This window comes from Dendropsophus ebraccatus, chromosome 4 (assembly GCF_027789765.1).
Source record: "Dendropsophus ebraccatus isolate aDenEbr1 chromosome 4, aDenEbr1.pat, whole genome shotgun sequence".
Classification (NCBI taxonomy): domain Eukaryota; kingdom Metazoa; phylum Chordata; class Amphibia; order Anura; family Hylidae; genus Dendropsophus; species Dendropsophus ebraccatus.
Window position 1 is genome coordinate 78,506,025 of NC_091457.1, and position 25,633 is coordinate 78,531,657.

The 25,633-nt window shown below is 44.5% G+C and overlaps 1 protein-coding gene and 1 long non-coding RNA gene across 4 annotated transcripts in view; one reads left to right on the forward strand and one right to left on the reverse strand.

The window, feature by feature from the left end:
- Positions 1-397: 397 nt before the first annotated feature.
- The window catches only part of LOC138788340 (uncharacterized), a 33,985-nt gene continuing 8,749 nt past the window's right edge, over positions 398-25,633 (reverse strand). For both annotated transcript variants that reach the window (XR_011362573.1, XR_011362572.1), the window contains exons 2-3: positions 2,570-2,735; positions 398-1,078 (exon numbers count right to left, since the gene is read on the reverse strand). This is a non-coding gene — a long non-coding RNA (uncharacterized lncRNA). The remainder of the gene's footprint in view (positions 1,079-2,569; positions 2,736-25,633) is intronic.
- The window catches only part of NFAT5 (nuclear factor of activated T cells 5), a 110,801-nt gene continuing 85,863 nt past the window's right edge, over positions 696-25,633 (forward strand). For both annotated transcript variants that reach the window (XM_069966109.1, XM_069966112.1), the window contains exon 1: positions 696-1,096. In XM_069966109.1, the coding sequence (XP_069822210.1) occupies positions 1,006-1,096 (91 nt within the window). In that variant the 5' untranslated portion in view covers positions 696-1,005. The remainder of the gene's footprint in view (positions 1,097-25,633) is intronic.

Below are 25,633 nucleotides of genomic sequence, written 5' to 3' on the forward strand. Positions count from 1 at the left end.
GCATGAAGAGGTACATACTTCACTAGATCAATGCCTGCATAGAGGGGAAGGCGCCTTTAAGGCAATAAACAGCCAGAACAGTACAGAAAAAAGTCCATCACACTCAAAGCCATTCATACAGGTGCCCCCTCTCCACAAATACACAGGCCAACCAAAAATACATGAATCATATTATCAAATTGAATCAGGCAAGGATGTATTGGTCCCCATCTCTAAATATACAATAATGTACAGTAATGCACACACGATTCTGTCCCAAAATGGCAATAAGGTCCATTTCTTCTTCTTTTTTTTTTTGCCCATCTTAATATTATACAAGGAAAGATGTAGTAGGCTCTCTAGAGAGCCTACTACATCTTTCCATTTACTCCCACTCTCCAGGCTCTGAGACAGTAGTGCACTCGAAGGGGGTGATTTACGATATTTTATATACATCAGTTAGGTGCAGCAAACCTTACTACTCTTTTCTCCTCGTCTTAATATTATACAAGTCTTGATAAAATACTATAGCACCATAATTGACCAGGCATCGTGCCCAACATTGAACCAACTATTTCACATCCAAGTCCTTGGCAAAGACAACATTGTGCAAGGGGTTAATTTTTAGCAAAGACAAAAGGGAGAAGGACCAACATGTTTAACTTGGAAGGACACAGCCCGAGAGCTGCCAGACAGGTTTAGGCAGAGTAACAGAGAGGAATTCTCTTTAATGAAGCACAGCACTTCTGGCTCTGATAAGCTGCAGTGTGCAGGTTTGAGAGTGCTGCTGTATGACCTATGGTAACAAAGATCTGACCCTGTCCATATATAAAGGGCAGCCCAGGACTAACACAGTGCTACTGTGCCTATGCCAAAATAGCCGAACCGATCAGGACTCTTCGTGAGAAGCTAAAGGAGCTGCTGTTCCTGGATTTTAGAGACAACATAAAGAGTCTTATTGAGTGTTATAAGCATTGCTCTTAGAGAGGCTGACAAGCGTCAGGCGGTCTGAGAGTCAGCAGCGTTATGCGCTCTCTCTCTGAGGATATCTTCTCTGCTCCACGGCTTGCAAGTCGATGGCGACATGGTGGTCCAATTCCTAGAGTGAGAAGGAGAGGTAAGCAGATTCAATGTAGATTTTTGCAGAAACCTGAGGAACACTGCAACCCTTAGACTTTTTGTAATTAAAACAAGGCAAAGAACATTAGAACTAAATAATAATAATAATAATAATAATAATAATAATAATAATAAAAATTAAAAAAAAAGTATAACATTTCTTACTCTTACATGTACCGTATTGCAGCAGATTTAATGGTGCAGATTCGTAGTGGATCCGCAACAGATTTTATCTAAATAACTGAACACAGCATCAGATCTGCACCATAAAATCTGCTCCGGATCCTGTACTTGTGAACGCACCCTTAGGGTTAGTTCATAGAATTTTTTTTTAAGGTGAAAATATGTCCAAAAATAAAGGGCATGGTCATTATTTTACAGCTTTTATTTCAGATGGTGTGTGCACTGGCGGCTGATGGCACATTGACTTCAATAGGGCACATTATAGGTTGAAATTACGGCCGTAATTTTCCCCCAGATTAGGGCTGTATTTTGCCCTCATTCCTACGCTGTGTAAACATAGCCTAAAGGTATTTTTGAATTACATTGTGTACTGTAACACAGTTTTCTTTGGTAATCTGTGTCCCAAAAGAAGCCCAAAGAGTTTGAGCCTATGTAATGAGTGTGTCCACTGATAGGCCGGGTTCACACTATGTACAACACCGGCCGTTCTGTGACCCGGCCATGTCACAGAACAGCCGGTGTCAGTGAAGTTTATCTCGGCCAGTACTGCAATACCGGCCGGATAAACTTTAATTCTATTTAATTGGGATGCAGGCGCATCCATGTGCGCCCGCATCCCAATTCACCATTGAACACAATGGAGAGTGTGGCCGGAGCCACACTCTCCATTGTGTAACCTGTCAGGCTTGTGCGGCCGCTATTCAATAAATATTGGCTGCATAAAACTGACATGTCAGTTTTTACTGTGGCTGCTAGCGATCCAGGTAAGGATCTAGCCAAGGGATGGCTCCTGTAAGCAAGGTCATCACTTAACATTACTGTAAGGCTCATTTATGGTGCCTGCAGAAAAGTTGACAAGGATGAGGGTTCATTGATTCAACTACAGTTTAGAATTTACAAGTAATGCTAGAGCCACACTGCATTTTTGCTGTCTGTTTAACATATCTGTTTAAAGGGAAAAAAAATTTATGCAAAAAACGGTTGGTAAAAACAAATGCAGTTGTATGCCATCGTGCAGCACCAGTTTTCCATTGAAATTTCATATTATAAAAAAAAATCATGGAAGTGTATCTTTTCATATGTACACAAAGACGTGATACAGGGAAACAGGTGTGAAAACAGTGTGAACCTAGTCTGAGGGTCAGTACTAGGATATTAGAGACCACTTTATTGCTCTGCAATGGCAGAAGGTTAGACAACCTTCTATATTTCTTAAAGGGTTGCTTCACACAAGCGTTTTCCTCTCTGTCACAGTTTTTTTTTCATTTTGATATCAGAGAAACGTTACCTAGTGGATCTGTCAAACTACCAAATAACTTCAATGGGTTTTTATTTTTCTTCGTCTGCATCAGTGGTGCTCCATTAAGTTAGTACCATTAAAAAAAAAAAAAAAAAGGTAATTTTGCAGTCAGTTTGCTCAGTACTTTGTGCTTATCCATTCATTCAAGGCAGATCTGTTCAAGAATGAGACAAACGCAGATGTTAACATAGCCTAACATAAAGGTTTGTGTATATTTTTATGTTTGCATAGAACAAGTGCTTATGGAGAAAGCTGGCCGTACAAGGTGATATAGAGCACTTAGTAAACATTTTACTGCTTGATATTGTCAATTCCCCCATTAAAAGGAGAAGTTCGAGGAAGTTTGGGGATGGCCCTGGTACTACTCCCCCATCATCTATCTGCTCATACTATGAGCAGATAGATGATGGGGGAGTAGTACAGTGTGCATGATTCCAATGGAGTGTCCAGCAGGGGCGCACTATATATAGAAGTCAATGGTACTCATTGACTTCTATATATAGTGTGCCCCCTGCTGGACACTCCATTGGAATTACACCCTGGTTCGTGACGTCACGGTATTTCTGAGATTTTGAAGTCTCCGTGATCTACTAAATTAAGGGAAATAGCAGTAAATGTGCATTTCCCATAATTAATGTATATTAGGAATTTGTCTAACTTTCCCTAACTAATAACATATTAAAAAATGCTTTTGCCCGAACTTCTCCTTTAACTCCATTTAATCATTGGAATGGGATTATACCCCCTATATAGCATATGTTATCTGACACATATTTTAGGGTATCCTTTAAGTGTCACTGTCTTTACAAAAAACTTTTGACATGTCATAGAGACATCGGGAGAACGAATGGGGAGAAGACACGCTGCAACGTGTCCACTCTCCGCTCTGAGTTAGAAAAAAAAAATCGTACTTATAATGGAGCTCTATGGACCCTTATTCTTTTTTCTAACTCATTGTGGGGAGAGAACACGCTGCAGCCGGGAGCCTGAGAAGCGTGTGAATGCACCCTAAGGGTGGGTTCACATGTAATGGATCATCAGCGAATTTCACGCTGCCAGTTTGCAGAAAAATCTACTGCAGATCCTTTCCTGTCACTTTCAATGAGATGACATACACATACAATCACAGCGGGATTGTCATTGCCATTACTAGTCCGCGCTCCGGCTTGCTTAGGGGGTTCCTAGCGTCTGGACACCCCACTCGGCCAATGGGTGCACTGCCTCACCGCAGCCATTAATGTATGGCGGCAAGGATGAAGGTAAGAAACCTAATTTTATCCTGAATGCCCCATGCACAAAAGGGACATATCAGCAGGTTAGATTCCTCTAACCTGCTAATAGCTTTTCCTTAAACTATTTGACACTGCAGATTCAGCACAGCCCAAATGACCGATGCTTAACTGATATATGGAGGCATATATAACAGTATAGCATCCATGTCCACATATTAGGTAAATGCAACATTGTTTCAAAGAAGGTTAATGGCACCTTAAAGGGGAACTCCAGGTAGAGGGGGGAAAAAAACGAAACTTCTGCAGAAGCAAATAGCATTACTTACCTATCTATCTATCTATCTATCTATCAGTTTCGAAACTACCAAAAATCTTTTTTTTTATTTTTTTTTTAGGGGGGGGGGGTTGTCCTGTTGCAGAACATAAAGGCTGTGTTGACACATTGCAGTTTCATTGTGTTACTGAATTATTTGCAGTATTTTATTGTGCCCCCCCCCCCAGTACACTGTATTCTCTACCTGTAACACCACACAGCATGCTGTATTCTCTACCTGTAACACCACACAGCACGCTGTATTCTCTACCTGTAACACCACACAGCACACTGTATTCTCTACCTGTAACACCACACAGCGTCCTGTATTCTCTAACTGTAGCACCACACAGCACGCTGTATTCTCTACCTGTAACACCACACAGCACACTGTATTCTCTACCTGTAACACCACACAGCACACTGTATTCTCTACCTGTAACACCACACAGCACGCTGTATTCTCTACCTGTAACACCACACAGCAGGCTGTATTCTCTACCTGTAACACCACACAGCACGCTGTATTCTCTACCTGTAACACCACACAGCACACTGTATTCTCTACCTGTAACACCACACAGCACCCTGTTACTACCTGTAAAGCTGATAAAGTAAAGAGAAGAACTGATAAAGTAAAGAACTTTTTAAATTTAATTTATTTTTTTTTTCTTTTCATCTCCACACACATATTATGATCAAGCATCTTTTATCTTTGAGATTTGAGCCCCACAATAAGGACTTTATCAAATATTATCTTACAAGAGATATACTGTTTATGCCTCCAGATGGGATTGACAGTGCCAGCTCTGATACTCTGCATCATTTAATTGTGTTACTGCATCATTTTTGTGAATACGCTGCAGTACTGCAATGAAACTCCATCATGTGTGAACATAGCCCTAATTTCACTGCAGAGTGTTGCACAATCAGTAAAGTTGCAGCACCTGCTTCTGGCTGGTCACAGATGATGAATCACTCAGGGAATTGGGGGATCCAGCCAAGCCTCCTGTGACATCACACCCTATGCTCAGCAAACACACACAATGTGAGACAGAGGCATGGAATATTTGTCTCCTAAGGTGGGAGAGCAGAGGGAGCGGGAGACAATGTGGATTGACACAGGGGCAATTTTTCTTCACTTCCTGGATTTCAATCAGTTACCAGTGTGGCAGAACCGTACAGATGTGGTAATACATTGTATAGACACATCTATATAACTTTAAATATACTTTTAATAGAAAACAAGTTTTCCTTATGTAGAGTTCCCCTTTAATAAGATAATAGGTAAATCATTTGGCTACAGCCAATGAGGCTGGTGCAGGCAAGAAAGCTAAAGTCATGCATACCACATTCACACAGATGCCAAATATCAAGCTGTTTAACAGGACCTTAAGGTTTACCTAATGCTAATGCAATCATGCCTGCAACCATGGTCCTTAAGATCAGTGGCATAGCTACCATAGAGGCAGGGTAGGCAGTTGCTATGGAGCCCGTGCAGGAGGGGGGCCCGGGGGAGAAGGTAAGAGCGTGTGTCCTTCTGCTTAACCCCTTATGTACTACAGTGTGTAAGTGACCCAATGTTTACTTACATGCTGCAACACAAAAAAAGGTTAACAAGACAGATCTCTGCTTTACTGCACTGATAATCTCTGACCTCTGTTCCCCAGCTAGCAATTATGCACAGTGCTTTGTGTTGTGCGTAGGATAGGGGGGCCCCTTAAAATTTTTTGCTATGGGGCCCCGTGAATCCTAGCTACGCCCCTGCTTAAGATCAAAGCAATATATTAATGGGAAACTATGGAAGTTGGGGATTTCCTGTTAGGAAGAGAAGGGGCAGTTCATTGTAAGGGGAGTTCTTTCATGGTAAAGTTGGTAAGAAGGTTGGCAGACGCCAATGTCAAATAGAGAATGAGGTGTAATCATAAGGGCAGTGAAAGTACAATACAAGGAAACTGGACAGACAGGTTGTTATTCTTAGTTCTGATACTATTAATTATCTACAATTAGCTGAAAATACAACACCCCATCTTTTCAGAGCAAACCTGAGACATATCTCTGAAACTTTTATAATGTCCTGAACCCCCTTATGTACGTTTGCACATAAAATGTTCAGAGCCATAGATAAAATCGAACACAGGCTCTGTTTGTGATGTAAGGGGTACTCGGGTCCTTTAAAATGGTTTATATAGTACTGCTGTTATATACAACATAATAAGCATGCTATTATTACCTCATCACGCTCTCCCAAGGTTCTCCTGCACCATCTTTTGGTTCCCTGCTGAACACTACCATGGCACTTCTTAAACAAACTTGTCTCGGCAGTGACAGCCTGCTTAGCCAATTGCTGAGGCAGGACATTGCCATAGCCAGTAAGTGGCTAGAGGGTGATGGAAGTGTTCAGAGACATCGCAGGAGGACCTTGGGACAGTGTGGCGAGGTAACAATAGTTTATGTTTATTATGTTGTAGATAACGGCAGTAATATGTATAAATATAAAAAAAACACCTTTACAGGCTGGAGTACCCTTTTACTTGAAGGGTTATCCACCTAAGTGCTAAAATATGAAATGCTCCCAAACCTAGTAAGTCTTACCAAGTCCACATGAGTATTTTGAGCCGTCTCCTGTCTTTCTAGCTTCTGCCATTCCTGAGTTACAATTTTTTCTAAAAGCCAATCTATAACAAAGATAGCAGCATCCAGGAAACTACATTTTCCATCATGCATCTCCCTGATTGGTCCATTTGCGTACTCACTTCCTTAGCTTTCCAGACCACTGCTTTCATTAATATTGCACAGTAAACATAGGACTGTTTTTTTCCCCCACTGATTTTGCATCACATCACCCTAGTATATATTCCATACTAGCCGATGATGTAGCAGAGCTATGTGCTACACCTGCAATGGGCATATGTTTACCAGGGGTTGTGGTGTAGGTTTAGATCTCTGCTTGCTGACTGTGAACTATAACTTTTCATATTACAGGTGCATGGAGATGATGCAGATGATGTCTCCTGGGGGCCGGGTTACCAAGTCAATAGGCAACTAACCCAACCCCAAAGAGGAGATCACATGTCCTGTGCCTACAAGGGGGGGGGGGAGGAAGCAGCGTGTTGTCAGAGAGGATGCAGATGATTTTAGACATGCAGAGCAGGTAAGTATGAGAAAAAAAACTGGGAAAGGGTGCAAGATCGTTTACACATATACATAACACGTATATTAGACCTAGGGTGGTATTGGGAAGGGGAATCATTAAGAATATTGTTTTTGTTACCTGGATAACCCCTTTAAGTCTACTAATGCTCTAAGGTGAATCTCAACATTATGAAGAGATGTCAATAGATAAATCCCACTAGAAGTTACTGCCCATCAACTTCCAGCAGTTAAATGTCTAAATCTGATATATACTATCACACTCTGCACATTACATCAATCTCTTGTGTATTATTTTTACACAATTTAATTTCATATTGTCTACTCTGTTCATTGTTTATGGTATGCCTGTGAGTGAACCAGGTGGGGCAGGGATATAGAAATTGTTGTCACTGCCTTGGTTTTTGCAAGTACACCCAAACTACTTATTGGACTTATGGTCTGTTTACACGAAGGGATATTCCGCCCAATTGATCGTTTAACGATTTTGAAGCGACGAATTGGTTTTTATAACGATCAGAGTTTAGACGAATAAATCATTAGAAAAATCGTTATTGCGATAGTTTTTAAGATCGCTTAAGCCCTTGTCACACATAGGGTGAATCTTTAAAAGACTGTTTACACAAAGCGATCTGCGTTTTTTTAGCGAACGACCAACGACGATTTGAGAACATCGATTAATGAACAATTTTTCGCTCTACGCTTGATCGTTCGCTGTGTTTACACGAGCCGATTATTGCTCATGCAAACGTTAAGGCGAAAATTCGAACAACAATCATTCCGTGTAAACGCACCATAATGCATGTGTATAACCATTCCACAACCAATCTCCAATTATTATTATTTGTTTTTATCTACTATTCTTTCTGGGGGTCAAAAGGAAAGCACAATTATGGCATGTGGAATATAGATATATAGATATAGATATAGAGAAATTTAGAGATATAGAGGGATTATATAGTGATATAGATATATATAGAGATATATAGAAATATAAAGATAAATGTAGACATAGAGCGAGAGAGAGAGAGAGCGAGAAAGAGAAAGAGAGGAAAATATTTGATACATAGATGATTTTGCAACTCTTCCCACCTAAAGCGAATGGAAAGGTCTGTAATTTTTATCAAAGGCACACTTTAACTGTGAGAGACAGAATATATATATATATATATATATATATATATATATATATATATAAAACATCACATTGTAAGATTTTTAAATAATTCCTGGAATGGCCTTGTCAGTCTCCATACCTGGCATGGTGGCATGGTCAGTCTCCATACCTGAACCCAGCAGAAAATCTTTGGAGGGAGCTGAAACTTGGGACCCAATTACACTGGCCAAGCGGCGCGGAGGAGGCTGGCGGCAGGGCTGACATCTCACACTGCTCCGAGATCTGCGGTTCTGCTTCGGGATCTGCGGTCTGGTGCAACGGACCGCAGATCCCAGAGCAGTGTCAGATGTTATCCCTGCCACCAGCCTCCTCCGCGCCGCACAGACCACCAACCCCCCGCCTGGGATGTAACCTGGACATGATCTCTGAGGGATCCTCCGGCGGGGCAGTGATGACGTCGCTGCTCCTGCTGGGGGATCACTCCGGCGACTGACCGGCTGAAGAGGCTAGAAGAGATGAACACAGTATTAGGTGAGTATATATATATATATATATATATATATATATATTTTTTTTTTTTTTTTTTTTTTTTGTAGCAATGCAGGGGGGCATAATAACTATATGGGGGACATTGCAGGGGGACAATATAACTATATGGGGGACATTGCAGCGGGTCATTATAACTATATGGGGGACATTATTACTATATGGGGGACATTGCAGGGGGTCATTATAACTATATGGGGGTCATTATAACTATATGGGGGACATTGCAGGGGGGCAATATAACTATATGGGGGACATTGCAGGGGGACAATATAACTATATGGGGGACATTGCAGGGGGACAATATAACTATATGGGGGACATTGCAGGGGGGCAATATAACCATATGGGGGACATTGCAGGGGGACAATATAACTATATGGGGGACAATGCAGGGATACATTATTAGTATATGGGGTGAGGGGGCTGGTTGAGGGTGTGAAGGGGGAGTTAGGGGAGGTTGGTTGAGGGGGGAGTGAGGGGTTGAGTGTGGGCTGGGTGAGGGGTGGAAAGAGAGGGATGCTTTTACTTTTTTTTTGGGGGGGGGGGGGCGTTTTGGCATTTTGCACTGGGATTTGATTATAGTTTTCTTTTTTATAGTCCAGCCCTCCGACGGTCTTAGGGACAGTAAACTGGCCCCCTCTGTGAAAAGTTTGGGGACCCCTGCCCTAGAGGTTAGCTATTTGATGGAAATTCATTGTAAAGTGTTCAGTTCTGCAATGGCACTGTAAGGCAAATAAAGCATTACACAGGCGTCACTAAAATCCTGATCCAGGCCCTGATAATAACTGTATTTCATTTTTGTGATTCCTTCTATTAGTATATACTAGAAAATGTACCCGGCGCTGCCCGGGTATAAAGTGTCAGTGTCCTGTATACCTGCAGGGTCGTATTTACCATTAGGCACCCATGGTCTGGTGTGTAGGGTAGCACCTTGCAGAGGGGCAGTACCCTCCTGTTCAGACTTGCCAGAAAATCTGGTGTCTTTTCGAGGGGGGTATGGCGGTATTGGTCTGGTATAGCGGTGTTTTCCAGTCACAGTATGGCTGTATTGGTCAGGTCTGGTATGGCAGTGTTATTCAGTCACAGTGTGTCGGTATTGGTCATGACTGGTATGGCGGTGTTATCCAGTCACAGTATGGCGGTATTGGTCAGGTCTGGTGTGGCTGTGTTATCCAGTCACAGTATGGCGGTATTGGTCAGGTCTGGTATGGCAGTGTTATTCAGTAAAGTGTGTCGGTATTGGTCATGTCTGGTATGGCGGTGTTATCCAGTCACAGTACGGCGGTATTGGTCAGGTCTGGTGTGGCGGTGTTCTCCAGTCACAGTATGGCGGTATTGGTCAGGTCTGGTATAGTGGTGTTATCCAGTCACAGTTTGGCGGTATTAGTCAGGTGTGGTATGACAGTGTTATCCAGTGACAGTATGGTGGTATTGGTCAGGTCTGGTGTGGCAGTGTTACCCAGTCACAGTATGGCGGTATTGGTCAGGTCTGGTATGACAGTGTTATCCAGCACAGTATGGCGGTATTGGTCAGGTCTGGTGTGGCAGTGTTACCCAGTCACAGTATGGCGGTATTGGTCAGGTCTGGTATGGCAGTGTTCTCCAGTCACAGTGTGGCGGTATTGGTCAGGTCTGGTATGGCAGTGTTATCCAGTCACAGTATGGCGGTATTGGTAAGGTCTGGTTTGGAGGTGTTACCCAGTCACAGTGTGGCAATATTGGTCAGGTGTTTTATGACAGTGTTATCCAGCACAGTATGGCGGTATTGGTCAGGTCTGGCAGTGTTATCCAGTCACAGTATGGTTGTATTGGTCAGGTCTGGTATGGCAGTGTTATCCAGTCACATTGTGGCGGTATTGGTCAGGTCTAGTATGCCAGTGTTATCCAGTCACAGTGTGGCGGTATTGGTCAGGTCTGGTATGGCAGTGTTATCCAGTCACAGTGTGGCGGTATTGGTCAGGTCTGGTATGGAGGTGTTACCCAGTCACAGTGTGGCGGTATTGGTCAGGTCTGGTATGGCAGTGTTATCCAGTCACAGTATGGCGGTATTGGTCAGGTCTGGTGTGGCGGTGTTACCCAGTCACAGTTTGGTATACCTGTCCTGTAGTGCCCTGTATATACATGTACTGTATAGATGGAGTAGGGGGTCCTGTATATACATGTACTGTATAGATGGAGTAGGGGGTCCTGTATATACATGTACTGTATAGATGGAGTAGGGGGTCCTGTATATACATGTACTGTATAGATGGAGTAGGGGCTCCTGTATATACATGTACTGTATAGATGGAGTAGGGGCTCCTGTATATACATGTACTGTATAGATGGAGTAGGGGGTCCTGTATATACATGTACTGTATAGATGGAGTAGGGGGCCCTGTATATACATGTACTGTATAGATGGAGTAGGGGGTCCTGTATATACATGTACTGTATAGATGGAGTAGGGGGTCCTGTATATACATGTACTGTATAGATGGAGTAGGGGGCCCTGTATATACATGTACTGTATAAATGGAGTAGGGGGTCCTGTATATACATGTACTGTATAGATGGAGTAGGGGGTCCTGTATATACATGTAATGTATAGTTGGAGTAGGGGGTCCTGTATATACATGTACTGTATAGATGGAGTAGGGGGTCCTGTATATACATGCACTGTATAGATGGAGTAGGGGGCCCTGTATATACATGTACTGTATAGATGGAGTAGGGGGTCCTGTATATACATGTACTGTATAGATGGAGTAGGGGGTCCTGTATATACATGTACTGTATGGATGGAGTAGGGGGCCCTGTATATACATGTACTGTATAGATGAAGTAGGGGGTCCTGTATATACATGTACTGTATAGATGGAGTAGGGGGTCCTGTATATACATGTAATGTATAGTTGGAGTAGGGGGTCCTGTATATACATGTACTGTATAGATGGAGTAGGGGGTCCTGTATATACATGCACTGTATAGATGGAGTAGGGGGCCCTGTATATACATGTACTGTATAGATGGAGTAGGGGGTCCTGTATATACATGTACTGTATAGATGGAGTAGGGGGTCCTGTATATACATGTACTGTATGGATGGAGTAGGGGGCCCTGTATATACATGTACTGTATAGATGAAGTAGGGGGCCCTGTATATACATGTACTGTATAGATGGAGTAGGGGGCCCTGTACAGGGCCGCCGATAGGGCAGTACAAGTGGTACTGCCGTATGGGGCCCGGACCCTAAGAGACACGGGGGGGGGGGGCCCGGCGGGCCCGCCGGCCGCCGCCCCCCACCGCTACGCTAGGAGGGCCCGCACGGCCCCCCTTGCCCCTTGTCTCTGAGCATCCTGAGAAGCTGCAGCCGCGCAGCTTCTCCGGATGCATTGATCGCTTTGATGTTCCGCCCGCACATTGAGCGGGCGGAACATTGAAGCGATCAGAATACAGGAGAAGGACCTGTCAGCGTCCTCCTCCTGTATTTCTCCCATAGGCTGCCGGCACTTCATACCAGCAGCCTATGGGAGGCCGGGACGTGACCATGTGCCCCTCCGGCAGGCGTGATCATGTGACGTCATCACGTCTGCCGGAAGTCCCGTCCCTGCGGCTCGCAAGATGGAGCCAGAAGAGGAGGAGGAGAGCTGCTGCCTGCAGCTACACAGCCCGGATTAGGTGAGTAGGATGTTTGTTTTTTTAGGGGCACCTCTGGGGGCATTATTAGTATATGGGGGGCACCTCTGGGGGCATTATTAGTATATGGGGGCACCTCTGGGGGCATTATTAGTGTATGGGGGCACCTCTGGGGGCATTATTAGTGTATGGGGGCACCTCTGGGGGCATTATTAGTATATGGGGGGCACCTCTGGGGGCATTATTAGTGTATGGGGGCACCTCTGGGGGCATTATTAGTATATGGGGGGCACCTCTGGGGGCATTATTAGTGTATGGGGGCACCTCTGGGGGCATTATTAGTGTATGGGGGCACCTCTGGGGGCATTATTAGTGTATGGGGGCACCTCTGGGGGCATTATTAGTGTATGGGGGCACCTCTGGGGGCATTATTAGTATATGGGGGCACCTCTGGGGGCAGTATTAGTATATGGGGGCACCTCTGGGGACATTATTAGTATATGGGGGCACCTCTGGGGGCAGTATTAGTATATGGGGGCACCTCTGGGGACATTATTAGTATATGGGGGCACCTCTGGGGGCATTATTAATGTATGGGGGCACCTCTGGGGGCATTAGTATATGGGGGCACCTCTGGGGGCATTATTAGTATATGGGGGCACCTCTGGGGGCATTATTAGTATATGGGGGCACCTCTGGGGGCATTATTAGTATATGGGGGGCACCTCTGGGGGCATTATTAGTATATGGGGGGCACCTCTGGGGGCATTATTAGTATATGGGGGCACCTCTGGGGGCATTATTAGTGTATGGGGGGCACCTCTGGGGCATTATTAGTGTATGGGGGCATTAGTAGTGTATGGGGGCACCTCTGGGGGCATTATTAGCTCATGGGGGGAACCTCTGGGGGCATTATTAGTATATGGGGGTACCTCTGGGGGCATTATTAACTCATGGGGGCATCTCTGGGGGCATTATTAGTATATGGGAGCACCTCTGGGGGCATTATTAGTATATGGGGGCACCTCTGGGGGCATTATTAGTTCATGGGGGCGTCTCTGGGGGCATTATTAGTGCATGGGGGTACCTCTGGGGGCATTATTAGTTCATGGGGGCCACCTCTAGGGGCATTATTAGCTCATGGGGGCACCTCTAGGGGCATTATTAGCTCATGGGGGCACCTCTGGGGGCATTATTAGCTCATGGGGGTACCTCTAGGGGCATTATTAGCTCATGGGGGCACAGCAGGGAATCCTACATACAGGGGGCATCCCACACAGCGCAGTTACTATGGGAGCCTACAGGGGGGAGAAAGGAAAGGAAGTTGCTAGAAATGTGCGGAGCCTAAATTGTTTGTCTCGCAGGTTCTAAGGGGATGAAACGTATCTGGAAGGACTCATCATGGAGGTCTGGGCCAGATGGAGAGGAAAAGGGAAAGTGACGCCTCAGATCAAAGAAGACATCACCTGTGAGTCACTGTATGACACTTTTCTTATTTTGTAGAACATCATTTAGTAGGGGCGCCCCGAGGTGACAGCTACTACATTATCTGTACTCAGAGATATCACTGTGTTATCTGTGCTGTTACATAGGACTGCAGGTGACAGCTACTACATTATCTGTACTCAGAGATATCACTGTGTTATCTGTGGTGTTACATAGGACTGCAGGTGACATCTACATTATCTGTACTCAGAGGGATATCACTGTGTTATCTGTGCTGTTACATAGGACTGCAGGTGACATCTACTACATGATCTATACTCTGAGATATCACTGTGTTATCTGTGCTGTTACATAGGACTGCAGGTGAAATCTACTACATTATCTGTACTCAGAGATACCACTGTGTTATGTGGTGTTACATAGGACTGCAGGTGATATCAGGTGATTTCTCCAGGTTGCAGAAGTTCAAACTTCATCGTGCCCTGGTGTGCTGGTGTCTGTATGTCTGTATACATGTGTGCTGGTGTCTGTATGTCTGTATACATGTGTGCTAGTGTCTGTATACATGTGTGCTGGTGTCTGTGTGTGAGATCAATTCTAGAGAACTGGCTCATATATCCCATTTTCCCCAGTGGCTTAAAATGTAACCTCTGTTATACAGTTATAAAATTGTAGAACCTAAATGTGAACAAGGTGCAATTCAAAGAGACACTTACTTGTATAGCTGTCTCTTGGGCTCTGTATGCAGTGCATTATATTCACCCTTGCAACGTACAATTTATAGCGCGTCTACAAGCCCAGCGGGGCTCATTATGATGGAGACTAAAACCTATACAAGAGTGGGGTAGGGGTTCCCCTGTATTCAGAATGCTGTTGAGTGCTAGGCAATGCCCCGTCTGGGATTATTGAATTTCGAGGGTCTATGCAGAGCAGGATAAAGACACCTCTGCTGCACAAACAGGATCTCCTAGAAAGCGTTCTCACCGCCATGTATTCGCTATCACTGGCTTGGGTGAGCTAAACTAGTCTGCCTGGGGGGGGGTGTGATTTGTATATGCTCACTAACATGGAACAGCCTCATTATATTAGCCTTATCAACATATTCTATGTTAGTGAGCATACCGGGGGGGGGGGGGGGGGGGGGATATTGGTGAACATATACAAATCAAACAGCCCCCCCAGACCCTCGAAATTCAATAACCCCAAACGGGGCATTGCCTAGTACTCAACAGCATTCTGAATACAGGGGAACCCCTACCCCACTCTTGTATAAGTTTTAGTCTCCATCATAATGAGCCCCGCTGGGCTTGTAGACACGCTATAAATTGTACGTTGCAAGGGTGAATATAATGCACTGCATACAGAGCCCAAGAGACAGCTATACAAGTAAGTGTCTCTTTGAATTGCACCTTGTTCACATTTAGTTTCTACAATTTTATAACTGTATAACAGAGGTTACATTTTAAGCCACTGGGGAAAATGGGATATATGAGCCAGTTCTCTAGAATTGATCTGAACCAAATTATACCTCCCAGCAAGGCGTGGGGCGAACACACAATTTTTTTTTTTATTAATGTGGGGGGCCCAGACACTTTGGTTGTATGGGGCCCCGAAATTCCTGATGGCGGCCCTGGCCCTGTATATACATGTACTGTATAGATGGAGTAGGGGGTCCTGTATATACATGTAATGTATAGTTGGAGTAGGGGGTCCTGTATATACATGTACTGTATAGATGGAGTAGGGGGTCTTGTATATACATGTACTGTATAGATGGAGTAGGGGGTCCTGTATATACATGTACTGTATAGATGGAGTAGGGGGCCCTGTATATACATGTACTGTATAGATGGAGTAGGGGGCCCTGTATATACATGTACTGTATAGATGGAGTAGGGGGTCCTGTATATACATGTAATGTATAGTTGGAGTAGGGGGTCCTGTATATACATGTACTGTATAGATGGAGTAGGGGGTCCTGTATATATATGTACTGTATAGATGGAGTAGGGGGTCTACCAGTTATTACTGTGGATGTTGTGAGGCAGCTTCCCTAGCAACCATTGCTCCCTGTGAAAATGAAAGCAGTAATCCTATTGGTTGCTAAGGCTCCAGCTGCCGTGTCTGCTGCAGCTAATTATATCACCTGTGTTTGCAGTGAGGAGATTTTCCCATTCATCTCTATGGGGCGCCTCTCTTTCCCCTCCCCCTCCCCTCCTGTACATCTGGCGGGGACGGGACCTTCGCAATAACCTTCCCGGGCACCCAATGTATCTGTGTGCCAAATTTGGGGTCAAACGGTTCAGGCGTTTGGAAGTCTATAGAGGACAGACAGACAGACAGACAGAAGGACAGACAGACAGACAGACTTTGATTTTTATGATATAGATGGCAGAGTTGTTCATATTCTTATGATGTTATCCATACTCTTGTGACAGCTTGTTGTCTAGAATAGATTGTCTGGCTTGTATATATTTACTTGTAATGTAGATGTATAGAGATGTAGTGTATAATATATAAAAAATGTATACAACAACGAGAGAGAGAGAGAGAGAGAGAGAGAGAGAGAGAGAGAGTAACCTAGTAGTGAGAGGACTATCATATCCTCTCACCCTTTGGATCGTTTTCATACCTATATGGTTTTTTAACTGTTTTTAATCATGTTTGTTATGGTGCTTCTTTTTGTCTTGTTTTGTTGTGGAATCATGTACTAATAAAATTGATTATATATTATCTTGGTGGTGTGCGCTATTATGGTGTTTAGCTTGTGTTCTTCTTTTTGTTTGGTTTTAGAGAGAGTAACCTAGACAATGATACTGTAAGAGCTTCTGGGTAGTGAGGAGAAAGTGAGAAGGATACTTATGGGGTATCACTTACCTGCTAGTGTCCAGATCACACAATGATTCATTAAATTTGTATCTCATGCAAGGAGCAGCTGAATTATGCATGTAGAAACAGAAAGCACATGTTCCTCCATATACCTGGTAACATATCCTGCTCTGATACATGCTGAACTATTCTTTTTCATGCTTTTTAGGCTGCCATCACACAGTGAAGTTTTTTTTTTACTGCCACTGGAGTTTGAGATAAAACTAAGAGTGGATTGAAAAGGAAAGGGACATAAAAAGGAAGGACTTCTACCTTTGATTCCTGCTGGATACACTTTGGGCTATGGCTAAAAACTGCAATGGTAGTTAGAAATAAATAAACTCTGAGCACTTGGTGAGATGAATAATAGTGAGGACTGTCATCAATGGAAGGGAGAACCAGTGCGCTGGGGGCACTAGCCCGCCTCCAGAGAACCAGATACACCCATATATCTCCGGAACTGGACAGCGGTTTTGATATTGAAAAGTGCCGTTAAAATCAGTGCAGCTGTGCTGATCAGGTAGAGATAAAAATGTGATTGAAGCAATCACTTAAGCAACAGGACCCCATACAATGCGGTTTTCAGGGGAATATAGAGACCTTAATCTGGCCCTGCGAAAGGCAATAGTTCAAGCCCCCCCCCCCCCCCCAAGTACTCTTCAGCATAATGGTATGTTGAAACTGCACCTTCTTTCTTAGGGTGGGATCACACAAACCGGATCCACAGCGGATTTCACACTGCAAATTTGCAGTAAAATCCACTTCGGATCCCTTGCTGGTAATTTTGAATGAGAATACAGTGTGACAAGACCCTTAATCCCCCGCCGGCCAGAGCATACACTACCTGCTCCACTCTCCGGCTTGCTTCGGAGGTTCCCAGCTGGACGTCCCGATCAGCCAATCAGTGCGCTGCCCAACTGCAGACACCGATTGGCTGAACAGGACGCTGAGATGCCAAGAACCACAAAAGCAAGCCGGAGAGAGTAGAGCAGGTAATGTATGCTCCGGCGGGTTAAGGGGGCTGTTACCTACATACTCACAGCGGGATGTCAATCCCGCTGCGAGTATGTATTCTCTTTCAAAATGACCGTCAAGGGATACGCATCGGATCCGGTACGTGTGATCCCGTACTTAGAGGGAAATGTACATACAAACCTGCTGATATGTACCTTTTGCGGCTGAGGTGCTAATTCCAGTGCCAGTCTTCTTATTTCTCTATGTGGTGCCCTTTAGGAGCCATTTCTTTCTAAATAAATGTGCTAATCAGTCATTTTGGTGCACTGTGGTTGTTTCTTGGCTCCTCAGTGCACTGTCCTGCCCACCGGCTTGTAAGTCCACAATTACTTCTGCATATTCCTAAATGCATAAGTAGGCATGTCTCTTTCCTTGGTGAGAGTAGGGGGGGACATAGGAGCCATCAGGTTGGATGGGGCACTGAGGGGCCCTTAAATGCCCTTAATGCACTAAAAGGGTGTTACATAGAATAATAAGACTGGCGCCGGAATGGGCACCTCAGGTACATATCCGCAGATGCATATGTATGAACCTGCTGATAGGTTGTCACTTAAAGGGAAACTATGTATATATAACCCTTACAGTACAAGGGTAAAAAAAAAACCCTGCAAGTACACAAACCTGTAATGATATACTGGATGCAATAAATTGTTTGAGACACTGACAATGGTGAACGCCAAAGGATAAATGAATTACTTGCCTCCCAACAGTCACAACTTTTAAAGGTCAAAATGGGCATGACATGCAATTATCAGGGGCGGGAGCTATACGTGCCAGCTATCCCATCAATCATTTTAGCATGTGTAATTACAGGTCTGATCTTAATAGAGTAATATGATAAGTGATATGTCTGGTAAATATACACAAATAGGGCTATTTACTATAATTGACTGATTGCAAAACTTTTTATCTAAAGGGCGCAGGGAGGCAATAAGCAAGAGGAAGGGAATTACAATAACAAGAAAGCAACCTTTCACCCATTTATGCCAAACTGCCATATATGTACAGGTGAAGTGTTTTGTGGAAGCAAGTGGCAGGCTTAAAATAGAACAGGTCCAAAGACGGGTTACAAAAATGGTAAAGGGTGTCAGGCACAAAACATATCAGGAAAGACTTAAGGATTTCGATCTGTATAGTCTGGAGGAAAGAAGAGAAAGGGGGAACATGATGGAAACCTTTAAATATGTTAAAGCACCAAATGAGGTTCAGGAGGTAAGTGTTTTTAGAAAAAATGAACTTTAAATCTTAAATCTTTTTCTATCAAATCAACTGGTTTTAGAAAGTTATATACATTTGTAATTTACTGCTATTTAAAAATCTCAAGTCTTCTCGTACTTATCAGCTACTATAAGTCCTGCAGGAAGTGTTTTGTATTTTCATTCAGACGGTGCTCTCTGCTGCCATCTCTGGCTGAGAGAGGAAGTGTCCAGAGCAGGAGAAGTTTTCTATGGGAATCCTCATCAAGCCTCATCAAAAAGTGGTTTCTGAAAGCTGCTTACCTAATCTTCTGTAGAAAGTCTGGTGATGGGCTTACTGCACTCTGATTGACAGCACAGGAGAGCACCAAGCTCTGGATGTTCTACACATATTACTTGTTATTTGTCGAATGCTTGCAGTTGTCATAGACAAACATGTATTGACAACAGGTAGAGGAGCAGAAACATGGACACCTAGTGGCCAAAGTTAGAACTTTCAATTAGACGCAGAAAACAACACTAGTGTATGGGGAACCCTGTGCTATGTAATACCATGGCAATATGAAGCACAAAGTGTTTTTCTGGTCAGGGGTTTACCTGTAGCCCTGTCCTCATGTCGCAATGTGATTGAGTGAGTGTGTGTAAATATATATATATATATATATATATATATATATTTGCTGTTGTTTTTTTTTAATTATCAGGTATAATACATATGGTCCCCTCTACGTTTGCTTATATTTTGCTGCTGTAGATTATGTATTAGTTTTAGTTTACTTTACAGAGCCACATTAGGACCCCCATAGAGGTGCACAGTGCCTTCTCTGTATGTGTAATAAATATTTCATGGCAATTGTGGTATGCTCCATCTGATGTTGTAGGCTTTGTGGGTTTCCTCACTACACAGTAGGGGGAATTTCAATCATACAATGCCTTATGGAGTCTCTGTAATGGTGCATGGGGGCTATTCCACTCCATTCTAAGGATCTGTATGGCCTCTGTGCATGCAGTGACTATGAGCCTTACCACTTCATTTGGAAATGAAAATTTTGCTTGTATTAGGGTATGTTCACACTATGGAATAGGTAAGGAATTTCAAGCGGAATCTGCGATGCGGATTCTTCTTGAAATTCTGCCTGTTGCATTGATCCAAATGGGTCTCTCTAGCGCAATCCTCCCAAAAAGGGGATCGCAGAAGTATACAAGGGGAGCAGGGATCAGGGTATAAAGCCTAATTGCCAGCGGTCAGGAAATGTCCGCTGGCACTTTAAATACAGGACCAGGAGCCCGGGCCAGAACACAATTGGTCCAGACTCCTGAGTCCTGACCACAACACCTGTAATGCTACAGGCCGAGTGGCAGTGGCGTCTGCCACTCAACCTGAGTGCAAACACCGCTCAGCTGAGCGGCTGTAGTGAGCAGAACCCGCAGCGTCCTTGGTTACCCGTCGGGTATCTGTGACATCACCCGGGAGGAAGCCAGAAGGTGGCGCCGAGCTAGATCCCGATCAGGTAAGTTCCTGACAATCCCTTTCTCTTTTGTTTAGATAGATACTGTATGTATTGTCTCACTCTATACCCCATAGGGCCTGTGGGTTGGTTAAACGACATAAGTGCTTTGCCTATTTAATTTGTTTTACGCTATTCATATGTAGTACAAATACACCTTTGATGATTCTTTACACCTGTGATTTTGGATACAAAAAGAAATATAGACAGAAGGGAAAAGGTAAACATAGATGCCATAGGTATACCAGGACCCTTTAGGCCAGGGGTACTCAACAACTTTTAGTGAAGGTCCACTCACCGGGACTGTCTTTTGTCAGGTGAAGATCCGAGCTGAACATCAGTAGTAAACGTGTTGTGTCAATTTTTTATAAATGTTGTTGAACTATTTACATACAGAATTGATGATTTTAGTGGGAAAACTGGCATTTTTTTTCTCTCTCACCAGCCCTTTGAAATTAGGTACAAAGGGGTTGACTGCCCCAGTAGTATATGGACCCCCTGTTGCTCCCCCAGCAGTATATAGACCCCTGTGCGCTATCCCCTGGTAGTATATAGCCCCCTGTGCGCTCCCCCTGTAGTATATAGCCCCCCTGTGCACTCTCCCCCTGTAGTATATAGTCCCTCCGTGCGCTCTCCCCCTGTAGTATAAAGCCCCCCTTTGCACTCTCCCCCTGTAGTATATAGTCCCTCCGTGCGCTCTTCCCCTGTGGTGTATAGCCCCCCTATGCACTCTCCCCCTGTAGTATATAGACCCCCTGTGCGTTCTCCCCCAGTAGTATATAGCCCCCCTGTGTGCTCTCCCCTTGTAGTATATAGCCCCCCTGTGCACTCTCCCCCTGTAGTATATAGTCCCTCCGTGCGCTCTCCCCCTGTAGTATATAGCCCCCTATGCATCTCCCCCTGTAGTATATAGCCCCCCTGTGTGCTCTCCCCCGGTAGTATATAGCCCCCCTGTGTGCTCTCCCCTTGTAGTATATAGCCCCCCTGTGCACTCTCCCCCTGTAGTATATAGTCCCTCCGTGCGCTCTCCCCCTGTCGTGTATAGCCCCCCTATGCACTCTCCCCCTGTAGTATATAGACCCCCAGTAGTATATAGCCCCCCTGTGTGCTCTCCCCTTGTAGTATATAGCCCCCCTGTGCACTCTCCCCCTGTAGTATATAGTCCCTCCGTGCGCTCTCCCCCTGTAGTATATAGCCCCCTATGCACTCTCCCCCTGTAGTATATAGCCCCCCTGTGTGCTCTCCCCCGGTAGTATATAGCCCCCCTGTGTGCTCTCCCCTTGTAGTATATAGCCCCCCTGTGCACTCTCCCCCTGTAGTATATAGTCCCTCCGTGCGCTCTCCCCCCCTGTAGTATATAGCCCCCTATGCACTCTCCCCCTGTAGTATATAGCCCCCCTGTGTGCTCTCCCCCGGTAGTATATAGCCCCCCTGTGCGCTCTCCCCCTGTAGTATATAGCCCCCCTGTGATCTCACCCTGTCGTATATAGACCCCCTGTGCACTCTCCCCCTGTAGTATATAGCCCCCCTGTGCACTCTCCCCCTATAGTATATAGCCCCCCTATGCGCTCTTCCCCTGTAGTATATAGGCCCCCTGTGTGCTCTCCCCCTCCAATATAACCCCCCTGTGCGCTCTCCCCCTCCCTCACCAGGGTTCGGGCGTGTCCTCTTCTCTTCCCACTTGTGGCCGCACTGCAGCGGTCACAAGAGGCTGCTCTTCCCTTGTCTTGGCGCCATCGCAGTGACGTCACTTGAGCACCGACACCAGAGGCAGAGTGAGGCCTCTTGTGACCGCTGCGGCCAGTAAGGGGTAACTGACAGGGAGGGAGCCAATGGCTCCCTCTCAGTCAGTGCTGCTGCATGGTAACTGTGAGCCCTCGTTACAGGTGCTCATAATTACTGTGCAGAGCGCAGCTTTAACAGGGGTCCGGAGAGCTGGCCTCAGGCGAGGCCTGGAGACTTTGTGCCAAAAGGGTATCATTATTTCTGAGCACCTGCACCCCTTAGTGGTATTTTGAGTAAAACCTATTAATTTTAAGCCACTGGGACCCTAACAATGATAATATGCCCTTCAGAGAAATGGATATTGGACTAGTGCTTTGTCCTGGGGTGGAGCAAAGCTAAAATCTTCTAGAACCCCTAACTCGTGTCTTACTCAGGGTGATCTCCTTACTCCAGCCTTTGTTGGACTGCTGTAATTTGAGACTGTGCCTCAATATTGTTGGATTATTTTTTTGTGGTATTAATGACTACATTATATTGATATATAATGGCTTATTATATTGACAGCTAATATCAAGGGCATCTCATGTACCATCTGACCGGATACCTAACAGTTTGTGCCCCAACACCACCTGTGCAGTCCCTCTTCACTGCACCAATGGAAGAAGCATGGGAATACCCTTAAAGGCTGGGTTCACACTACGTATATTTCAGTCAGTATTGTGGTCCTCATATTGCAACCAAAACCAGGAGTGGATTAAAAACACAGAAAGGATCTGTTCACACAATATTGAAATTGAGTAGATGGCCGCCATATAACAGTAAATAACTGCCATTATTTCAATATAACAGCCGTTGTTTTAAAATAACAGCAAATATTTGCCATTAAATGGCGGCCATCCACTCAATTACAACATTGTGTGAACAGAGCCTTTCTGTGTTTTTAATCCACTCCTGGTTTTGGTTGAAATATGAGGACCACAGTACTGACTGAAATATACGTAGTGTGAACCCAGCCTGCAGCTGTGGCGGACATACCGCATGTGCAGCCGATTCGTTTGCACAGGGGCACAGAGGAGGAGTGGGGCGGATTGCATGGTAAGCGGGCTGAACATTAAGAGGAAAAGAATATCAACCACTAGCGTCCTGCACCCAGAGAGGAAGAGTGATTAAGGACCTGAATCACATCACCCGCAGGTCCTCAAGCTTACAGTGTGCAGCAATCAGCCTGACTACAGAGAGGTGGAGGAGGGAGGACTGAGAGTGTGAGTATGTATGTTATGTGTGTCAGTGAGTATATGAATGTACTTTATCTGTGTCTGTGACAGTGGTGTGTGTGTGTGTGTGTGTGTGTGTGTGTGTGCGTGTGCGTGTGCTTGTAAGTGGTGTAGTCTCCCGCTACCTGTTTCTTTTTCTTCTTTCTTACACCTAGGCAAAAGTGTTTCTCTGCAGTGTGACAGTCAGGACAGTAAGCTCATGAACCTTACTACAACCACTAGGTGTCACACTCCTTCACAGCACAGCTGCAGACAAACTATTAATTAAAATGTTTTATTTTTATTAAATTTTCCAATAAATATATAATCAAAATGTATACACTTATACATTCCTCCGTGCATAATATAATTACCACAATTAAGATAACGATGTCCTCAATAAAAGCATTGAGAAAGAAAAAAGATAACGATGTCCATGTCATGAATATCCCTTTTTACAGTCCATAGGCTAATACTCATAATCACCTTATCCATAAGGTCCATCAGTGAACTTACTTCCTTTAGCACTATAAACCGCCAGCTACCTATCTGTATTTTCCAGAACCTGTATCATAAAAGGATAATACCCTTTCCCTTTGTATCTATGCCCACCAACCCCAACCACATCCATCAAATTGCAATAAATATGCAATTATACATAACCCACAGAGGAATATAACATTCAACAGCAAACTAGGTTTAGCTACTCACACCTCTTCTCTCTATAGTAAGTACTTCCTTTAGTTTTAGTTCTTTAGTGTCTGGCTTTAGGCCGGGCAGGGTGTGCTACACCTGTTCTGAGTCTAGTTCCAGACAGAGAGGAGAGTAGACCTGTTCCAGACTAGCTAGTTACCCAACCTTAATGGGTTGCTAGACAAAACCCCCCCAGGGAAGCCGGAGACAAGGGAGTCTCACCCCTTTGCCTTTGCCGTGGATTTTTATAACTTCGGGGAAGTCAACCACCTAAAGAAAGGAGAGGACTTCAAAGGCTGTACCTGCAGTAGAGCACAGCGCAAGTTTAGCCACTCTCTACTGACTTAGGCTTGGCTGAGTATGAAGGATTCGTACTACCCTATTAGGACGGAAACCAAACACTAAGGGGCAGAAGGCAGTCATATATGGAGAGAATATATATATATATATATATATATATATATATATATATATATGAGTACGAGGATTACAAAAGAACACTATAGAGACACTTCACCACATCCCGGCATCCCCCACATCACTACTTAGGCAAGGGGCCCTCTTATCCAGTCCCTGATATCTTATACTGTTAACTTCTTCTATCAACTCACCTATTTGCAAGTTCCTAATACTGTTATTGATTTCTTTTTGCACTAAGTACTTGAGCACTGTTTGTGACTATTTTTGCACTAAAGATACCTTTCCTGACTAAAGTTAAACTTTGCTTAAAGGGAGACTCCTCACAAGCACCCACACTCCGCACTTGACATTAGTCCTAATCAAAGTTCGGATGCCGTGTGTTTGGGGGTGGGTGTTACCACTCCTGGCCACTGTGACAAGGAGGACCCAAAACATCAGAACCCACCAGCAGGCCCAACACCAGTTCCAGCAACCCGGGCCACAGCAGTGGTGTCTCAAGTTATTGACAGGTTTTCGCTCAAAGATGTTCTGCAGCAGCTTTTATTAATGCTGGCCTATTATAAGAGAACTCACCATTAAAAGAAAATGCTTCTCAGCATATAGTAGATGAAGTATCGGATCCTCGGGGTAGGCGGGGACCACAGGAGCCAGAATGACGGTGATTCACGGCTTCAGGTTTAATGAAGTAAAACGATTTTAATGGTCTCATAAACGCTTTTCGAGGCATAAATTGCCCCTTTGTCAAGTAGGACTTGACAAAGGGGCAATTTATGCCTCGAAACGCGTTGTTTATGAGACCATTAAAATTCATTGTTTTACTTCATTAAACCTGAAGCCGTGAATCGCCATCATTCTGGCTCCTGTGGTCCCCGCCTACCCCGAGGATCCGACATTTCATCTACCATTCTCCATTCCCTCTACCATTCTCTATTCCCTGATCTCCTGG